This window comes from Acomys russatus, chromosome 11 (assembly GCF_903995435.1).
Source record: "Acomys russatus chromosome 11, mAcoRus1.1, whole genome shotgun sequence".
Classification (NCBI taxonomy): Eukaryota; Metazoa; Chordata; class Mammalia; order Rodentia; family Muridae; genus Acomys; species Acomys russatus.
In genome coordinates, this window is record NC_067147.1 from 47,028,882 (window position 1) to 47,043,892 (window position 15,011).

General features: G+C 45.7%; 1 protein-coding gene across 1 annotated transcript in view; it reads left to right on the forward strand.

Annotated features, from left to right (window-relative positions):
- The window catches only part of Ank3 (ankyrin 3), a 307,445-nt gene that overhangs the window by 272,983 nt on the left and 19,451 nt on the right, over positions 1 to 15,011 (forward strand). Inside the window, exons 38-39 of the mRNA XM_051153191.1 lie at positions 3,083 to 10,807; positions 11,443 to 11,517. Of these exons, the coding sequence (XP_051009148.1) occupies positions 3,083 to 10,807; positions 11,443 to 11,517 (7,800 nt within the window). The remainder of the gene's footprint in view (positions 1 to 3,082; positions 10,808 to 11,442; positions 11,518 to 15,011) is intronic.

Genomic DNA, 15,011 nt, shown 5'->3' on the forward strand with positions numbered 1-15,011 from the left:
TCTCAGAAGCTTGGGGATGTCACAGTGCGAGCCGCAGTCTTGGTTTCTGTCACACCTCTTCTGAGTTCTATGGTCCAGCATGCATATGGCACGCATACAGGAAATGGCTGCACTACACATGGCACAGTGCACTGGACTTTTGACTCCCTTAGGGAAATTTCCGTATTCAGATTCAAAATGTGGAATATAAGAGAAACATAGATTAAAAAGCCTACCGTGTTCTTAAGCATTCCCACAGACCTGAGTTTTGTCCTCTGGCAGGCACAACCCTATTCCTCCAGAAGCAGAAAGACCTGAAACTTAATTTGGGTTGTGGTAAAGAACAGGCTAGTGGGACATGCCCGCAGCTAGTTGGTTTTTCGGTCAAGTTCAATGAGTGTAACTCTGGGGTGTGGATTTTTCCATTTGAGACCCTCCCTGGGTAGTTGTTGGGATCCCTAAGGCTTTGGACAGGCTTGTTGAAGCAACTACTTTAGGTGAGAGACAGGCCGATTTTCCTTAACTCTGTCCCCAAGGTGTCAGTTGTTTGGAACACTTGAAATGTAAGCCCCAGCCTTTGCTGGGTGAGTTTTCCTTGCACGCGCGTGCGCGCACACACACACACACACACACACACATACACACACACACACACACACACACACACACACACACACACACACACGAGGTTGCTCTTTGGCTGGTGTCAGCTAAACCTGTTCAGCCTGTCTGTGACCTTTGACCGAAGGAAAGGGTTCTGGTTTGGTGTTGCTGTTTGTCTGTTTCGGGATAGGGCACATGGGGACGTCGAGCAGGAGGATAAGAAAGGACTGCGAACATAAGGGAAACATCCCAGCCCCTGAAGGTGTTAAATTCTAAATGACTTATACTTTCCCATATCACTCTGGCCCAGGTGTTAACTGCCGGACATCCCTAATTGGCCATGCTCACAAAGGCTGTCATGAAGTGGGTGTCACTAAGACATAAAACGTGCAGCCAAATGGTAGTTTGGTGATTCCTTTCAAAGTTAGAAACCCATAGATGTACTTCAGAAGACTCTCTGTGATGGCCTGGAGAAATGGCTCAGTGATTCTGAGTGCTTACCGCTCTCGTGGAGGACTCGAGTTTAGTTCCCAGTACTCATGTCAGGAAGATTACCAAAGCCCAAAAACTCCAGGAGGGATCTATCATCCTCTTCTGGCCTCCACCGTACCTGCACTCACATCACTGAATCAAAGGACTCGCCAAGCCATGTGTCTGCAGTATGGCCTTTCCCACTAGGGTGTTGGTACTGATGGCCAGACTGAGTCCTGCCTGGGTGAGGGTCCCTTTAGCAAGGATGAAGCAGGTTCTCATGTCCTTTTCACACCCCACTGTTATGACAAATGGTTGTCCTTTTAGACCAAGACTGTGCTCATCTCTGGCATAGGAGGACATTCGTTACCCTGTTGGCTGGCATTCCAAAGCTATGACCAGTTGGCTTTGTTTAAGGAGTCATGGGAATAGAGATGGCTAAGCTTGTGTTTGCTGTCCCCAGTGTGTGCCCACCTCATGTATGGGTTTCTTGCCCATTGTGAGAAGAATGTTGGTACATGTTGGTATTATTGGGCCCATCTTTCCTCATGGCTGGTGCAGTGGTTAGAGTACCCATGGGTGTTGGGAATATTCTAGGGAGGCACCAGATCTGGTACCATTACATTTCGTAAACATATTACATTTGTACCATATGCCACTGTAGGTACTTGATATATGGGGTCTTCAAAATATATGTATGCTCTTTAGATTTCCCCCATGATACCTTTTGAGAGTTGACCAGATTATGGGGGTAAATATTAATCTAAATTATGTACTTCTTATAATGAAGCAAGCTCCAGATATGGAGTTCTTTTGTAGATATATTTAATAATGTATCGCAAAGTTTTCTAAAATCTCAAAAGGTACCAAGACTGTCCATCTCGTGGAAAAAGTGTACTCTTCTTTCCAAATGTTCTTGAGAAAGTATTTTCAAATATTATATATACCGTGCATAATACTGCTTTAAACTGTATTACCTCATTGGCTTGTTTGCCATGATAAATCGCGCATGATCGGATGTTTTCAGTTGCTTTGCTTGCTTTGGTAACCATGAACCGTATTTTTTTTTCCTTTGTATGTGCATATGTACACATGCATTTTAAATATCATTTCATATCACATTTTCTTTTTCCCCCTTCATCAAAAGGAATAGACTGCATGGAAAAAGGACCGATGCAAACATTCCTTGTCATTGTTTTAAGTTTTTTGGTTGACAGCTCTGACTCAGACAATCTCTTGCTCTTATTGGCTTTTTATGAGTGTGAAACATAACGAATCGTGCATGGAAGAAACAGATTTTTAAAAATCCAGTGGCTTCACAGTTTGCACACCAGTTGCCTGTCTCTTACTAGTCATTTTGGACTCTGCATGATAAAGCTTGAGTGGTTCTTTTCGAAAAGGAAAAAAAAAAGTCTCAAATATTTAATGTATGGATTCACATATCGAAATGGTTCTAACTAGGTGCAATTTATGGTGGACAAGTTGTAAAAGAGGGAACATTCGAGAGTCTTAAAACACTTTCTGTGGTTGCACAAAGCAGGCATATGTACATATACAGGCAAACAGAATGGCTGCTGCTATTTCTAACCCAGCACACGAGAAAGTCAATAGGAAGTAAGGAGGGCCGTTTCCCACCGTGCTCATTTTGCCATTGTCAATACTTTGCCTGCGTTTCTACTTTACATTGTTGGCCTATTTGGCTGCGGTGTGCTTTCCTTGTGTTCCATTTCACTTCCGCTCTGGTTCTCATTTTTACCTCATTCGTTTCCTTTTTTTTTTTTTTTTTTTTTAACTTTGGATTCTTCATGTTTGTTCATGTTTATTTTTCCTCCTTTGCTTAAAATCATTCTTTTTTTTTTTTTTTTTCTTTGCCTCTCCCATCCCAAATCATGCAAACGATTGTACTTGCTTCTGCAATATTTCAAAGTTTTACTGACCAATTTTTTCCCCTCTGGTCTCTCTGTTTCTCAACCATTTTTGTTGATTTTTTTTTTGTGTTTGATTTTCATTTTAAAAATTTAAGAAACAGTTGAACGGAGTTCAGGAACAGCAAGATCCCTCCCCACCACTTACTCATACAAGCCATTCTTTTCTACAAGACCATACCAGTCCTGGACCACAGCTCCAACCACATTGCCCGGGCCGGCCAAGTCAGGCTTCGCCTCTTTATCCAGCTCTTCCTCTAACACGCCATCCGCTTCTCCGTTAAAATCCATATGGTCTGTTTCGACTCCTTCTCCAATCAAATCCACATTAGGTGCATCAACCACATCGTCAGTCAAATCCATTAGTGACGTGGCATCTCCTATTAGATCTTTTCGGACAATTTCTTCACCAATAAAAGCGGTAGTGTCACCGTCTCCATACAATATCCAAGCTGTCTCTGGTACCCTGGGGAGAACTCCCACAGTCACAGAGGCGGCTGCACCTTTAAAGGGGCTGGCACCCAACTCAACTTTTTCCTCTCGAACTTCTCCCGTGACGACCGCAGGGTCTCTTTTGGAGAGGTCATCCATCACTATGACACCCCCTGCGTCCCCCAAATCCAACATGACCATGTATTCCTCAAGCTTGCCATTTAAGTCGGTTATCACATCAACAGTACCACTGGTCTCTTCACCTTTAAAGTCAGTGGCGGCACCAGCTAAGTCTGCCGCTGACGTCATCGCAACAGCTAAAGCTACGATGTCATCGTCCCTCTCCTCCCCCTTAAAGCAGATGTCCGGACATGCAGAGGTAGCTCTAGTCAATGGGTCTGTTTCTCCTCTGAAGTACCCTTCGTCTTCAGCTTTAATTAACGGATGCAAAGCCACTGCCACGTTACAGGACAAAATTTCTACAGCCACAAACGCTGTGAGCTCCATGGTGGGCGCAGCCACTGACACGGTGGAGAAAGCGCTCTCCACAACAACAGCCATGCCCTTTTCCCCACTCAGGTCGTATGTTTCTGCAGCACCCTCGGCTTTTCAGTCTCTTAGAACTCCCTCCGCAAGTGCACTCTACACCTCCCTCGGGTCTTCAATACCTGCTACTACCTCATCGGTGACTTCATCAATAATCACAGTGCCAGTATACTCGGTAGTCAATGTTTTGCCAGAACCAGCATTGAAGAAACTTCCAGACTCGAATTCGCTCACAAAATCGGCAGCAGCTTTGCTGTCACCCATTAAAACATTGACTACAGAGACACGCCCTCAGCCCCACTTCAATGCAACTTCATCTCCAGTTAAGTCATCGCTGTTTCTTGCACCCTCTGCCCTTAAGCCGTCGGTCCCATCTTCTTTATCTTCCAGTCAGGAGATCTTAAAGGATGTGGCTGAAATGAAGGAGGACCTCATGAGAATGACTGCCATACTGCAGACGGACGTGCCTGAGGAGAAGCCATTCCAACCCGACCTCCCCAGAGGAGGGAGGATAGACGACGAAGAGCCTTTCAAAATCGTTGAGAAAGTCAAGGAAGACTTAGTGAAAGTGAGTGAGATCCTCAAAAAGGATGTGTGTATAGACGGCAAAGGGCCACCCAAGTCCCCAAAAAGTGACAAAGGACATTCTCCAGAGGATGACTGGACAGAATTTAGTTCTGAGGAAATACGAGAAGCCAGGCAAGCTGCTGCCAGTCATGCCTCAACTCTGCCCGAGAGAGTACATGGGAAGGCCAACCTGACTAGAGTCATTGACTACCTGACCAATGACATCGGGAGTAGCTCATTGACCAACTTAAAGTACAAGTTTGAAGATGCAAAGAAGGATGGAGAAGAGAGGCAGAAAAGGATTTTAAAGCCAGCCATGGCCTTGCAGGAGCATAAACTCAAAATGCCACCGGCCTCCATGAGGCCTTCCACCTCTGAGAAGGAATTATGCAAGATGGCTGACTCTTTTTTTGGGACAGATGCCATCTTAGAGTCTCCCGATGACTTTTCCCAACATGACCAAGATAAAAGTCCCTTGTCCGACAGTGGCTTTGAAACCAGGAGTGAGAAAACACCTTCGGCGCCACAAAGCGCGGAAAGCACCGGCCCGAAGCCACTATTTCACGAAGTCCCCATCCCTCCTGTCATCACAGAGACAAGAACTGAAGTGGTTCATGTGATCAGGAGCTATGAACCCTCTACTGGGGAGATCCCTCAGTCCCAGCCAGAGGACCCTGTCTCTCCCAAGCCTTCACCTACATTTATGGAGTTGGAGCCAACACCTACCACCTCTAGCATAAAGGAAAAAGTAAAGGCATTCCAAATGAAAGCCAGTAGCGAGGAAGAGGACCATAGTAGGGTTTTAAGCAAAGGAATGCGTGTCAAAGAAGAGACTCATATTACCACAACCACCAGGATGGTGTATCACTCCCCTCCCGGCAGTGAGTGTGCCTCAGAAAGAATTGAGGAGACCATGTCAGTCCATGACATTATGAAGGCCTTTCAGTCCGGGCGAGACCCTTCCAAAGAGCTGGCAGGGCTGTTTGAACACAAGTCGGCCATGTCTCCAGACGTTGCCAAGTCTGTAGCTGAGACCTCAGGCCAGCACGCAGAGAAGGACAGCCAAATGAAACCCAAACTGGAGCGTATAATAGAAGTTCACATCGAAAAAGGTAACCAAGCTGAGCCTACTGAAGTCATTATTAGAGAGACCAAAAAGCATCCAGAGAAGGAAATGTCTGTGTATCAGAGAGACTTATCCCGGGGGAATATTAACCTAAAAGATTTTCTGCCAGAGAAACACGATGCTTTTCCTTGCCCCGAGGAGCAGGGTCAGCAAGAAGAAGAAGAACTTGCAGCAGAAGAGTCCTTGCCTTCTTATCTGGAATCTTCCAGAGTAAACACTCCAGGGTCCCAAGAAGAAGATAGCCGCCCTAGTTCCGCACAGCTCCTATCCGATGACTCTTACAAAACGCTGAAGCTTTTGAGCCAGCACTCCGTAGAATACCATGACGATGAGTTGTCAGACCTAAGAGGGGAGTCTTACAGGTTTGCCGAGAAAATGCTTCTATCAGAGAAGTTAGATGTTTCTCACTCTGATACCGAGGAATCGGTGACAGACCCCGCAGGACCCCCTAGTTCAGAGTTACAGGGGTCTGATAAGCGATCCAGAGAAAAAATAGCCACTGCCCCCCCAAAAGAAATCCTCTCCAGAGTCTATAAAGATGTGTCTGAAAATGGTGTAGGGAGAGTGTCTAAGGATGAGCACTTTGATAAAGTGACGGTGTTGCACTATGCGGGTAGTGTCAGTGGTCCAAAACATGCCATGTGGATGCACTTGGCCGAGGACAGACTAGACAGAGGCAGAGGGAAGTTGATGTATGAAGATAGGGTGGACAGGACCGTGAAGGAGGCCGAAGAGAAGCTGACTGAAGTGTCACAGTTTTTTCGTGACAAAACCGAGAAGCTGAACGACGAATTGCAGTCCCCGGAGAAGAAAGCACGCCCCAAAAACGGCAAAGAATGTTCTTCGCAAAGTTCCACCAGTAGCAGCCCCGAGAAAGTGTTAACAGAACTGTTGGCGTCCAATGATGCATGGGTTAGGGGCAGGCAGCGTGGCCCAGATGGACAAGGCGTCCCTCAGGCTGAGGACAGGAAGACACCCAGTGGGTCCAGCAGCCCAGAGAAGAGGGTCCCTTCCCAACAGAGTGAGGATGGCCAGCCTACAGAGGAAGCCACAAGAACTGCCCTTGCTCAGAGCAGGGCACCCGAAGGACCCTCATCTGGATTTCAGCTCAAACAATCTAAACTCAGTTCCATCAGGTTAAAATTTGAACAAGGCGCACGTGCAAAAAGTAAGGACCCATGTCAAGAAGAGAAAAATCTGGACGGGCCATCCCGAATCCCAGTTAAGAAAACGCAAGAAAACAAGCTGCCCACACACCAAGCTTCTGCTAGAGAAAACCAGCAGAAGGCTGGAGACCTCTCAGAGGGGAGGGTGCCTGTGCAAAATGATGTTATGATTCTCAAAGCTGAGCATGCCAAAGGCAATGAGATGATTGCAAGTGAATCTGGCTCCAATGATGCCAAAAGACACAGAACTGAGGTGTTAAGTAAAACGATGCCTGAGTTCTTTCCTGAGCAGCAGGCTAAAGACTCAGCCTGTCCCATAACTTCAGATCTAGCAACCAAGGGACCGTGGGACAGAAAGGTCTATAGAACATGGGAAAGTTCTGGGGCCAATAACAATAAGGCTCAGACAGAGAAACTTTGCCATGTGCTTGTTCATGATATAAGAGAGAATCTCATTGGTCGCCCTGGCGAGAGCGAGAATGCTGACCCAAAGAATGAATTTATGTGTGTGACTGAGAGAGAACACAAATTGTTAACGAATGGCTCTCTCTCAGAAATGAAAGAAATGAGTGTAAAATCTCCCTCCAAGAAAGTGTTATACAGGGAGTACACTGTTAAAGATGGGGACCATCCCAGCGGCGCTCGCGACCATCCTCCCAGGAGAAGCGAGAGCTCAGTGGCATCTCACATTCCCATCAGGGTCACGGATGAGAGGAGGACGCCATCTTCTAGCATTCCTGATGGGTTTTGTGAGCAGACAACATTTCCAAAACCTGAACTCTCCCAAAAAGTGCCCCGGTCAAGTATGAGCAGCGAAGAGCTAGTTGACAGCCAGCACTTTAATTCCATAGACGATGAGAAAGTTACTTATTCCGAGATCAGCAAAGTTTCCAAACACCAGAGTTACGTAGGCCTGTGCCCAGCTCTTGATGACACCGAGACCTCTCCCACCAAATCTCCCGATTCCTTAGAGTTTAGCCCAGGAAAGGTCTCTCCTTCTAGCGATGTGTTTGACCATGGTTCCGTGGATGGGTTGGAGAAGGCAGAGGGAGGGAAAGAGATCAAAACGTTACCTGTTTATGTCAGCTTTGTACAAGTGGGGAAACAGTACGAAAAGGAGCTACAACAGGGAGGTGTAAAAAAAATCATAAGTCAGGAGTGTAAGACGGTGCAGGAAGCCAGGGGGACCTTCTATACAGCTAGGCCGCAGAAGCAGCCTCCTTCTCCCCAGGGCAGTCCAGAAGATGACACACTGGAGCAAGTGTCCTTTCTAGACAGCTCTGGGAAGAGCCCTTTGACCCCGGAAACTCCCAGTTCAGAGGAAGTGAGTTATGAATTTACATCTAAGACGCCAGACTCGCTCATAGCTTTTATACCAGGACAACCCAGCCCAATCCCAGAGGTTTCCGAGGAGTCGGAGGAGGAGGAGGAGCCCAGATCGGCCCCAATAAAGCAGGCGACCACGGAACGGGCAACAGATCAGGATGTGAGCAAAGACTCTATCCAAAGGCCCAAATGTAACCGGGTTGCCTACATTGAGTTTCCCCCTCCTCCGCCTCTGGATGCCGACCAGATGGAATCGGAGAAGAAACACCAGTATCTCCCTGAAAAGGAGGTTGACATGACTGAGGTCAGCCTTCAGGATGAGTCTGACAAGTACCAATTGGCTGAGCCTGTCATCCGAGTGCAGCCCCCATCACCAGTCCCTCCCGGGGCTGAGGCCAGTGACTCCAGCGATGACGAGTCCCTGTATCAACCAGTCCCAGTTAAAAAATACACCTTCAAGTTAAAGGAAGTCGATGAAGGACAGAAAGACGTGGCAAAGTCCAAAACCGCCGCCGCAAAGGCTTCTAACCAGAAAGAGGTGGAGAGTAACGGGAGAGAGAGCGAATCTGGCCTTGACTCGCCTCAGAACGAAACAGCTCAGAATGGGAACAACGACCAGTCTGTCACCGAGTGTTCCATCGCGACCACGGCTGAGTTTTCTCATGACACGGACGCCACCGAGATAGACTCTCTGGATGGCTACGACCTGCAAGACGAAGATGACGGCCTAACAGAGAGTGACTCTAAACTCCCCAGTCAAACTGTAGACACCAAGAAGGATGTCTGGACCGAGGGCATCCTCAAGCCGGCCGACCGCTCTTTCAGTCAGAGCAAACTGGAAGTTATTGAGGAGGAGGAGGGGAAGGTGGGACCGGATGAGGAGAAGCCGTTGTCTTCTAAAAGTTCTTCATCTGACAGAACCCCGGAGAAGGCCGATCCCAAGTCAGGGGCCCAGTTCTTCACCCTGGAAGGCAGACATCCGGACAGATCGGTATTCCCCGACACGTACTTCAGTTACAAAGTTGATGAAGAGTTCGCCACTCCTTTTAAAACTGTAGCGACCAAAGGCCTAGATTTTGACCCTTGGCCCAATAACCGAGGGGACAATGAGGTTTTTGACGGGAAATCTCGGGAAGATGACACTAAGCCATTTGGTCTGGCGGTGGACGACCGCTCTCCGGCAACCACCCCTGACACAACGCCAGCCAGAACACCAACTGACGAGAGTACCCCGACTAGTGAGCCTAACCCCTTCCCATTTCATGAAGGGAAAATGTTTGAGATGACCCGCAGTGGTGCAATTGACATGAGCAAGAGAGATTTTGTGGAAGAAAGGCTCCAATTTTTTCAGATTGGTGAGCATACTCCTGAAGGGAAGTCAGGGGCCCAGGGGGAAGGGGATAACAGTATGGTCACTGATACCCCACAGCCACAGTCAGGGGACACCTCAGTAGACACCAATCTAGAGAGAGATGTAGAGGCACCTACAGTCGAACCCAACCCCAGCATCCCGACCAACGGAGAGTGTCAGGAAGGCAGCACAGCCAGTAGTGGCTCTCTGGAGAAGTCAGCAGCCGCCACTAACACCTCAAAAGTTGACCCCAAGTCACGCACACCTATCAAAATGGGAATTTCTGCATCTACCATGACCATGAAGAAAGAAGGCCCTGGAGAAGTGACAGATAAGATAGAGGCTGTGGTGACCAACTGTCAGGGACTAGAAAATGAGACAATGAAAGAGATTTCAAGTGCACCCGATAGCCAGGTGGGCGCTAGGCCCCAAGAGAAACACGATTTTCAAAAAGATAACTTTAATAACAACAATAATCTGGATTCTTCTGCTATGCAGACAGATAACACCACAAGTCACATAGTTCTGACAGGACGTGCTGCACCCACTTGTACCACAGACAGAGCTAATCCAGTCAGAGGCTCAGGAAGGAGTCCAGGGATGCAAGGACACTGCAGCCGAGAGTCTCGGAAGGAACCCATAGGGGTTAGGCGGAAATCCAAGCTTCCCATAAAGGCCACCGCACCAAAAGATGTCTTCCCGCCAAACCATAAGCCAGACAGTAAAGCAGGTAAACTGAGGCAGGTTGGTCAATCTGAGAAAAACAAAACCCTTCCTACTTCTTCATGTGTAGACGGCAAGTCCCGAATTCCAGTCAAAAACACGCACAGGGAGAACCTAGTTTCAGTCAGAAAAGCATGCGCCACACAAAAGCGAGGGCAGCCAGAGAGAGGCAAGGCCAAACAGCCTCCATCCAAGTTGCCAGTAAAGGTAAGATCCACCTGTGTCACCGTCACCTCCACCACCAACACCACCACCACCACTACTACCACCACCACCAACACCAACACCAACACCACCACTGCCACCGTTAAAGTTAGAGAAAGTCAGCTTAAGGAGGTATGTAAACATCCAATTGAATATTTTAAGGGAATTAGTGGTGAGACCCTAAAACTTGTGGACCGCCTCACGGAAGAAGACAAAAAGATGCAGTCGGAGTTGTCTGATGAGGAAGAAAGTACCTCAAGGAACACGTCGTTGTCCGAGACTTCCCGGGGTGGCCAGCCTTCAGTTACCACGAAGTCTGCTAGAAATAAGAAAACAGAGGCAACACCTTTAAAATCAAAGAGTGGAAAGGCCGGCAGTAGGAGGACTGGTGAGAACGAAGGCAGTCAGGTTTCTTGAGCGCTCTTTGCTCACAACCTGGAGAACCAGCATAGTCCGTAAACACTTTCCAACTCGTAGACCCTAGTGCATGACCTGTCGTGACTTGCTTGTGAAGTGGTTTAACCGTAGCTTCTCATTCTGTCATTGTCATCTCTGCGTGCTGTCCTAGATGCTCTTCTGTCCTCTTTTCTTTCTCCCCCTCCCCCCCAGCTACACTGTAGAGAGCTAGGGAAGCATGCTACACTGGTGTCATTCAAGATGTGAACAGTTTTCTTTTCTACTGTGCTCATGGATATGACTCTGTCAGAGCCAAAGGCACAGATTTTCAGATTTCCGTCATGGTTGTTGCTGCCACCGACGCGGTTCTGTGACCCATTGTGAAGTGGCAAGCTCGCCAGCATGTTCAATCTCATTACATTTCAAACATCCATGTAATCTGGCATTTGGCCTGATGCGGGTGACAGACAACAAGAATTTGTGTAGGTGACTGAGACACACCTAAGTACACAGTGCTAGTGTCAGTCTCTGTAACAAAAAAAAAAAAATCTGAGTACTGCGAAAAGCAATTTTCCAGTGTCGTGTCTTACTTGGCAATTGTTTTAATTGAGAAATTGTAAATCGTAGGTCCACAGAGTCCTTGTGAGCGGACCGATATCAGGATGGCAATAGTAGCCGATCACCTGGGACTTAGTTGGACAGGTAAGTACATATGCTTCTAAATGAAGCAGGTCCCCTTCCCCAGTGTCCTTGTCTTTGTCATGTGCAAAAATCACTGTGTACATCCTTAAACACACAGACAAGTGAACTGTAAAGCTTTATCCATAATCCTACCTACCCTGAAAATTACTCACAGTGGCTATACGCCCTTTGTTTTTTGGGTTTTTTTTTTTTTTTTTTTTTTTTCCCTGTACTTATGCGATAAAAGAATAACAAGTTAGGGCTGGAGAGATGGCTCAGAGGTTAACAGCACTGGCTGCTCTTCCAGAGGTCCTGAGCTCAATTCCCAGCAACCACATGGTGGCTCACAACCATTTATAATGAGATCTGGTGCCCTCTTCTGTTGTGCAAGCATATATGAAAGCAGAACACTGTATACATAAATAAATATTTTCTTTAAAAAATTAAAAATTAGATCTTATTTTACCTTAAACTCTTTCTCCAGAGGGTCATTTCCATAAAAGAGTAGTCTTGTATGAGGGAACATGCCTTAGGAGCAAAACAGAAAACCCAGCTGAGACCTATGACTACACAATTAAGATGTTCTGTTGTTAAAACTGCACTCTTGGACAATGAATCGATTACCTCGTGCCCTGGTATAGCCAGTTATAGACACATTTTACTTAACCTCCCTAGGGCATGATAATATCCAATTAGTATATATTTATTGCAGTGGTGTTTTTAAGTGAACTTGGGATTTGTTTAAGAGGAAACCCTTGTCTTACTTTGACAATGGAGAACAAAAGTTATTTTTGATAACTTTTATGAAGAAGAAAACAAAGAGATAAAAGCTTTGATCATCAGTTAATTTTTGGAAAAAAAGGGATATTAAGTAAGTAAAATAGACGCAGTTCACAAAGGTACTTGAGTTCTCTGAAGCCATTTACAGTCGGGATGGTGGAAAGGAAATACCCAGCCTTGTTTCACATCAGTAAAGTCAAATGTGGGGCTGTGTGTCATCCAAGCCATTTGGCTTTGCCATGTTGATCCTAACAAGGCCCCCAGGTCCTGACTCATGCGAGTCTAAAAATTTTGATGTTTCCTAGGTTGAATATACTTTTAAATGCACAAAGACTTTGAACACTCCTCTAAAAATATCCTGGAACAAATGCTTGATTTATTTTTTTATGACTACAAGCCATACATAACTAAGCTAGTAAAAAATGTATTATCTTTCTAAAATCATATATATATATAAAATCAGCTACTGCATCCGTTCTCATGCCATACTATTATCTGCTGTTAAAGAGAGAAGGTAAAACTAGACCATAGGGAACAGATTTATCATAGTTTTCCTTTGTGTGCCAAAGACCTCCCTCCCCGCCCTGCCAAATCTTCAAGGCTTCCTTTGTCCCTGCCTGAGATGAACTGCTAATGGCCAAGGGCTTCCCAGAACTCTGGTGTGTCAGGTGTCTGCGTGATCCCCTGAAAGTTGACAGTTCTTAGTGGTTTACATGTACTAATATTTCCCAACAAGGTCTGTAGTAACAACAATTGTCAGTTAACATGGGTCACTCACCTGAAAATCCATGAATGTAAGTTGGTTTTTGCACCATTCCTGAATAAGAGCCAGCTTTTCCTTCACCTACCAGTACAGCCCTTAGTTTACCAAAGTAAATTTTTTGGAGATGTGGCACAAGAGCACCCAGATGAGCTGGGGACAGAGCTCAGTGGCCTGGCATATTCAAAGCATCAGTTCATCCCTAAGAATGGAACAGAAGAAATACAATCTAGTCCTCTCAGGGCTGAAGAGATGGCTCAGTGGTTAAGAGCACTAGCTGTTCTTCCAGAGGACCTGGGTTCAATTCTCAGCAACCCTGTGGCAGCTCACAACTGTCTACAACTCCAGTTCCAAGGGATCCGATACCTTCATACCAATGCACATAAAAAAAATTAAACAAATTTTCTTTAAAAAAATCAAGTCTTCCTGCTCTGAATTTCTCAGGGTCAATGTGCCTTTCTTCAGTCTCAAGCAATCAGTATTTGCTCTTAAGGATTTTTTTGCGCAGTAGGACTTGTCTCACCTAAAATGTAAATGGATGGAGGGATTAAAACTAGAAATAACTCCCTTAATTAGAACTACAGTATAATCAATGGAGACTATTAGAAAGTTTGCAATATTTAAGCAAACAAAATGTAAATGTGTCTCTCTGAAACCATCGTTAACAAGCTCTGCTTTTTAAAATAAGCTTCAGATTTGTTTCCAGCTAATATAGAGTTTATAGGTTTTTTTTTAAACAAGATTAATATTTTCTGATTTTGATTCTGATAGATACGTAGGATATCAAACTTATATATGCGGTGCTTTGTCCTAACCACTCTGCTTAAGAGGCACCACATAAACTTAAGCTCTTGTTATTGTTAAATAGAAAAGAAAGTGTCGGTGCACACACACACACTAAGGCTAACTTTTGTGCTGAGGAGAGCTGGCTCCACTTCTAGAAACACCGTTTTATATGACATATTTCTAACTGTCCACCATGATCACGAGGAATTTAAAAACTCAATCTTGCTGGGCATGGTGGCTCATGCCTTTAATACCAGCACTTTGGAGGCAGAGGCAGGTGGATCCCTGTGAGTTTGAGGCCAGCCTGGTCTACAAAGGGAGTCCAGGACAGCCAACGCTACACAAAGAAACCCTGTCTCGAAAAAACAAAAAACAAAAAACAAAACCTCAGTCCCACATTAGTGAGCTTCCTCCTTTTGCTCAACAAGGGGACAATTGTCAAGTTTCCAGTAGTTCAACTCCACAGTGATTGCTCATGCGTACAAATCACTTACTTAGTTATTTGCTTATTGCCGATTGTTGGAAATGTTTGACAAGAATAGATTCTTGACCAATTGCTTTCCATGGAAGCAATTCCTCATGTTTCTTACTTTATAGTAATTGAGGTAATACATACTTGATACCTATTTTTTAAAGAGATAAAGGCTGAACAGAGATCTTCTTTTCCCAAGGTCTCCATTCAGACTGAGTTCATTTGATTCTCTTTCTACCATGAGGATCCTAGGGTTGAGCTCAGATTGTAGCCCATCTTCAGGGCCCGTGTTGAACTCTTCTTAATCTTGGCTTATAAGATTGAATATGTACTTGGACACAAAGCACCCCTGCCTTTTATTGTTTTCTGCACAAATGGCTGCATATCATATGTGTGATTTTCCCTGGAGTCATCACTTCCCCTGGGGTGGAGATCATAAAACTGGAAGGCTTAGCCACTGCCACAGCAAATGAGTAAGAGGTGCGCTTAGTAGGACTGCTCAGAGCAACCAACCTGCTGTCTGTATTTGCCCAGCAGTGGTGTGCCCCCCTCACATGTGCAGTAGAGAATTTGGCTGAATCAAAAGAAACCAGCAACATCCCCTCTGTAATCCTAAGAATCTTTAAAAATGATTTCTAATGGGAATTTGATTGTAAGTAATTATCTAAGGAGAGTCTGGTCATAGCCTGCCTGCAAAACCAACTACCAGAAGGGCAG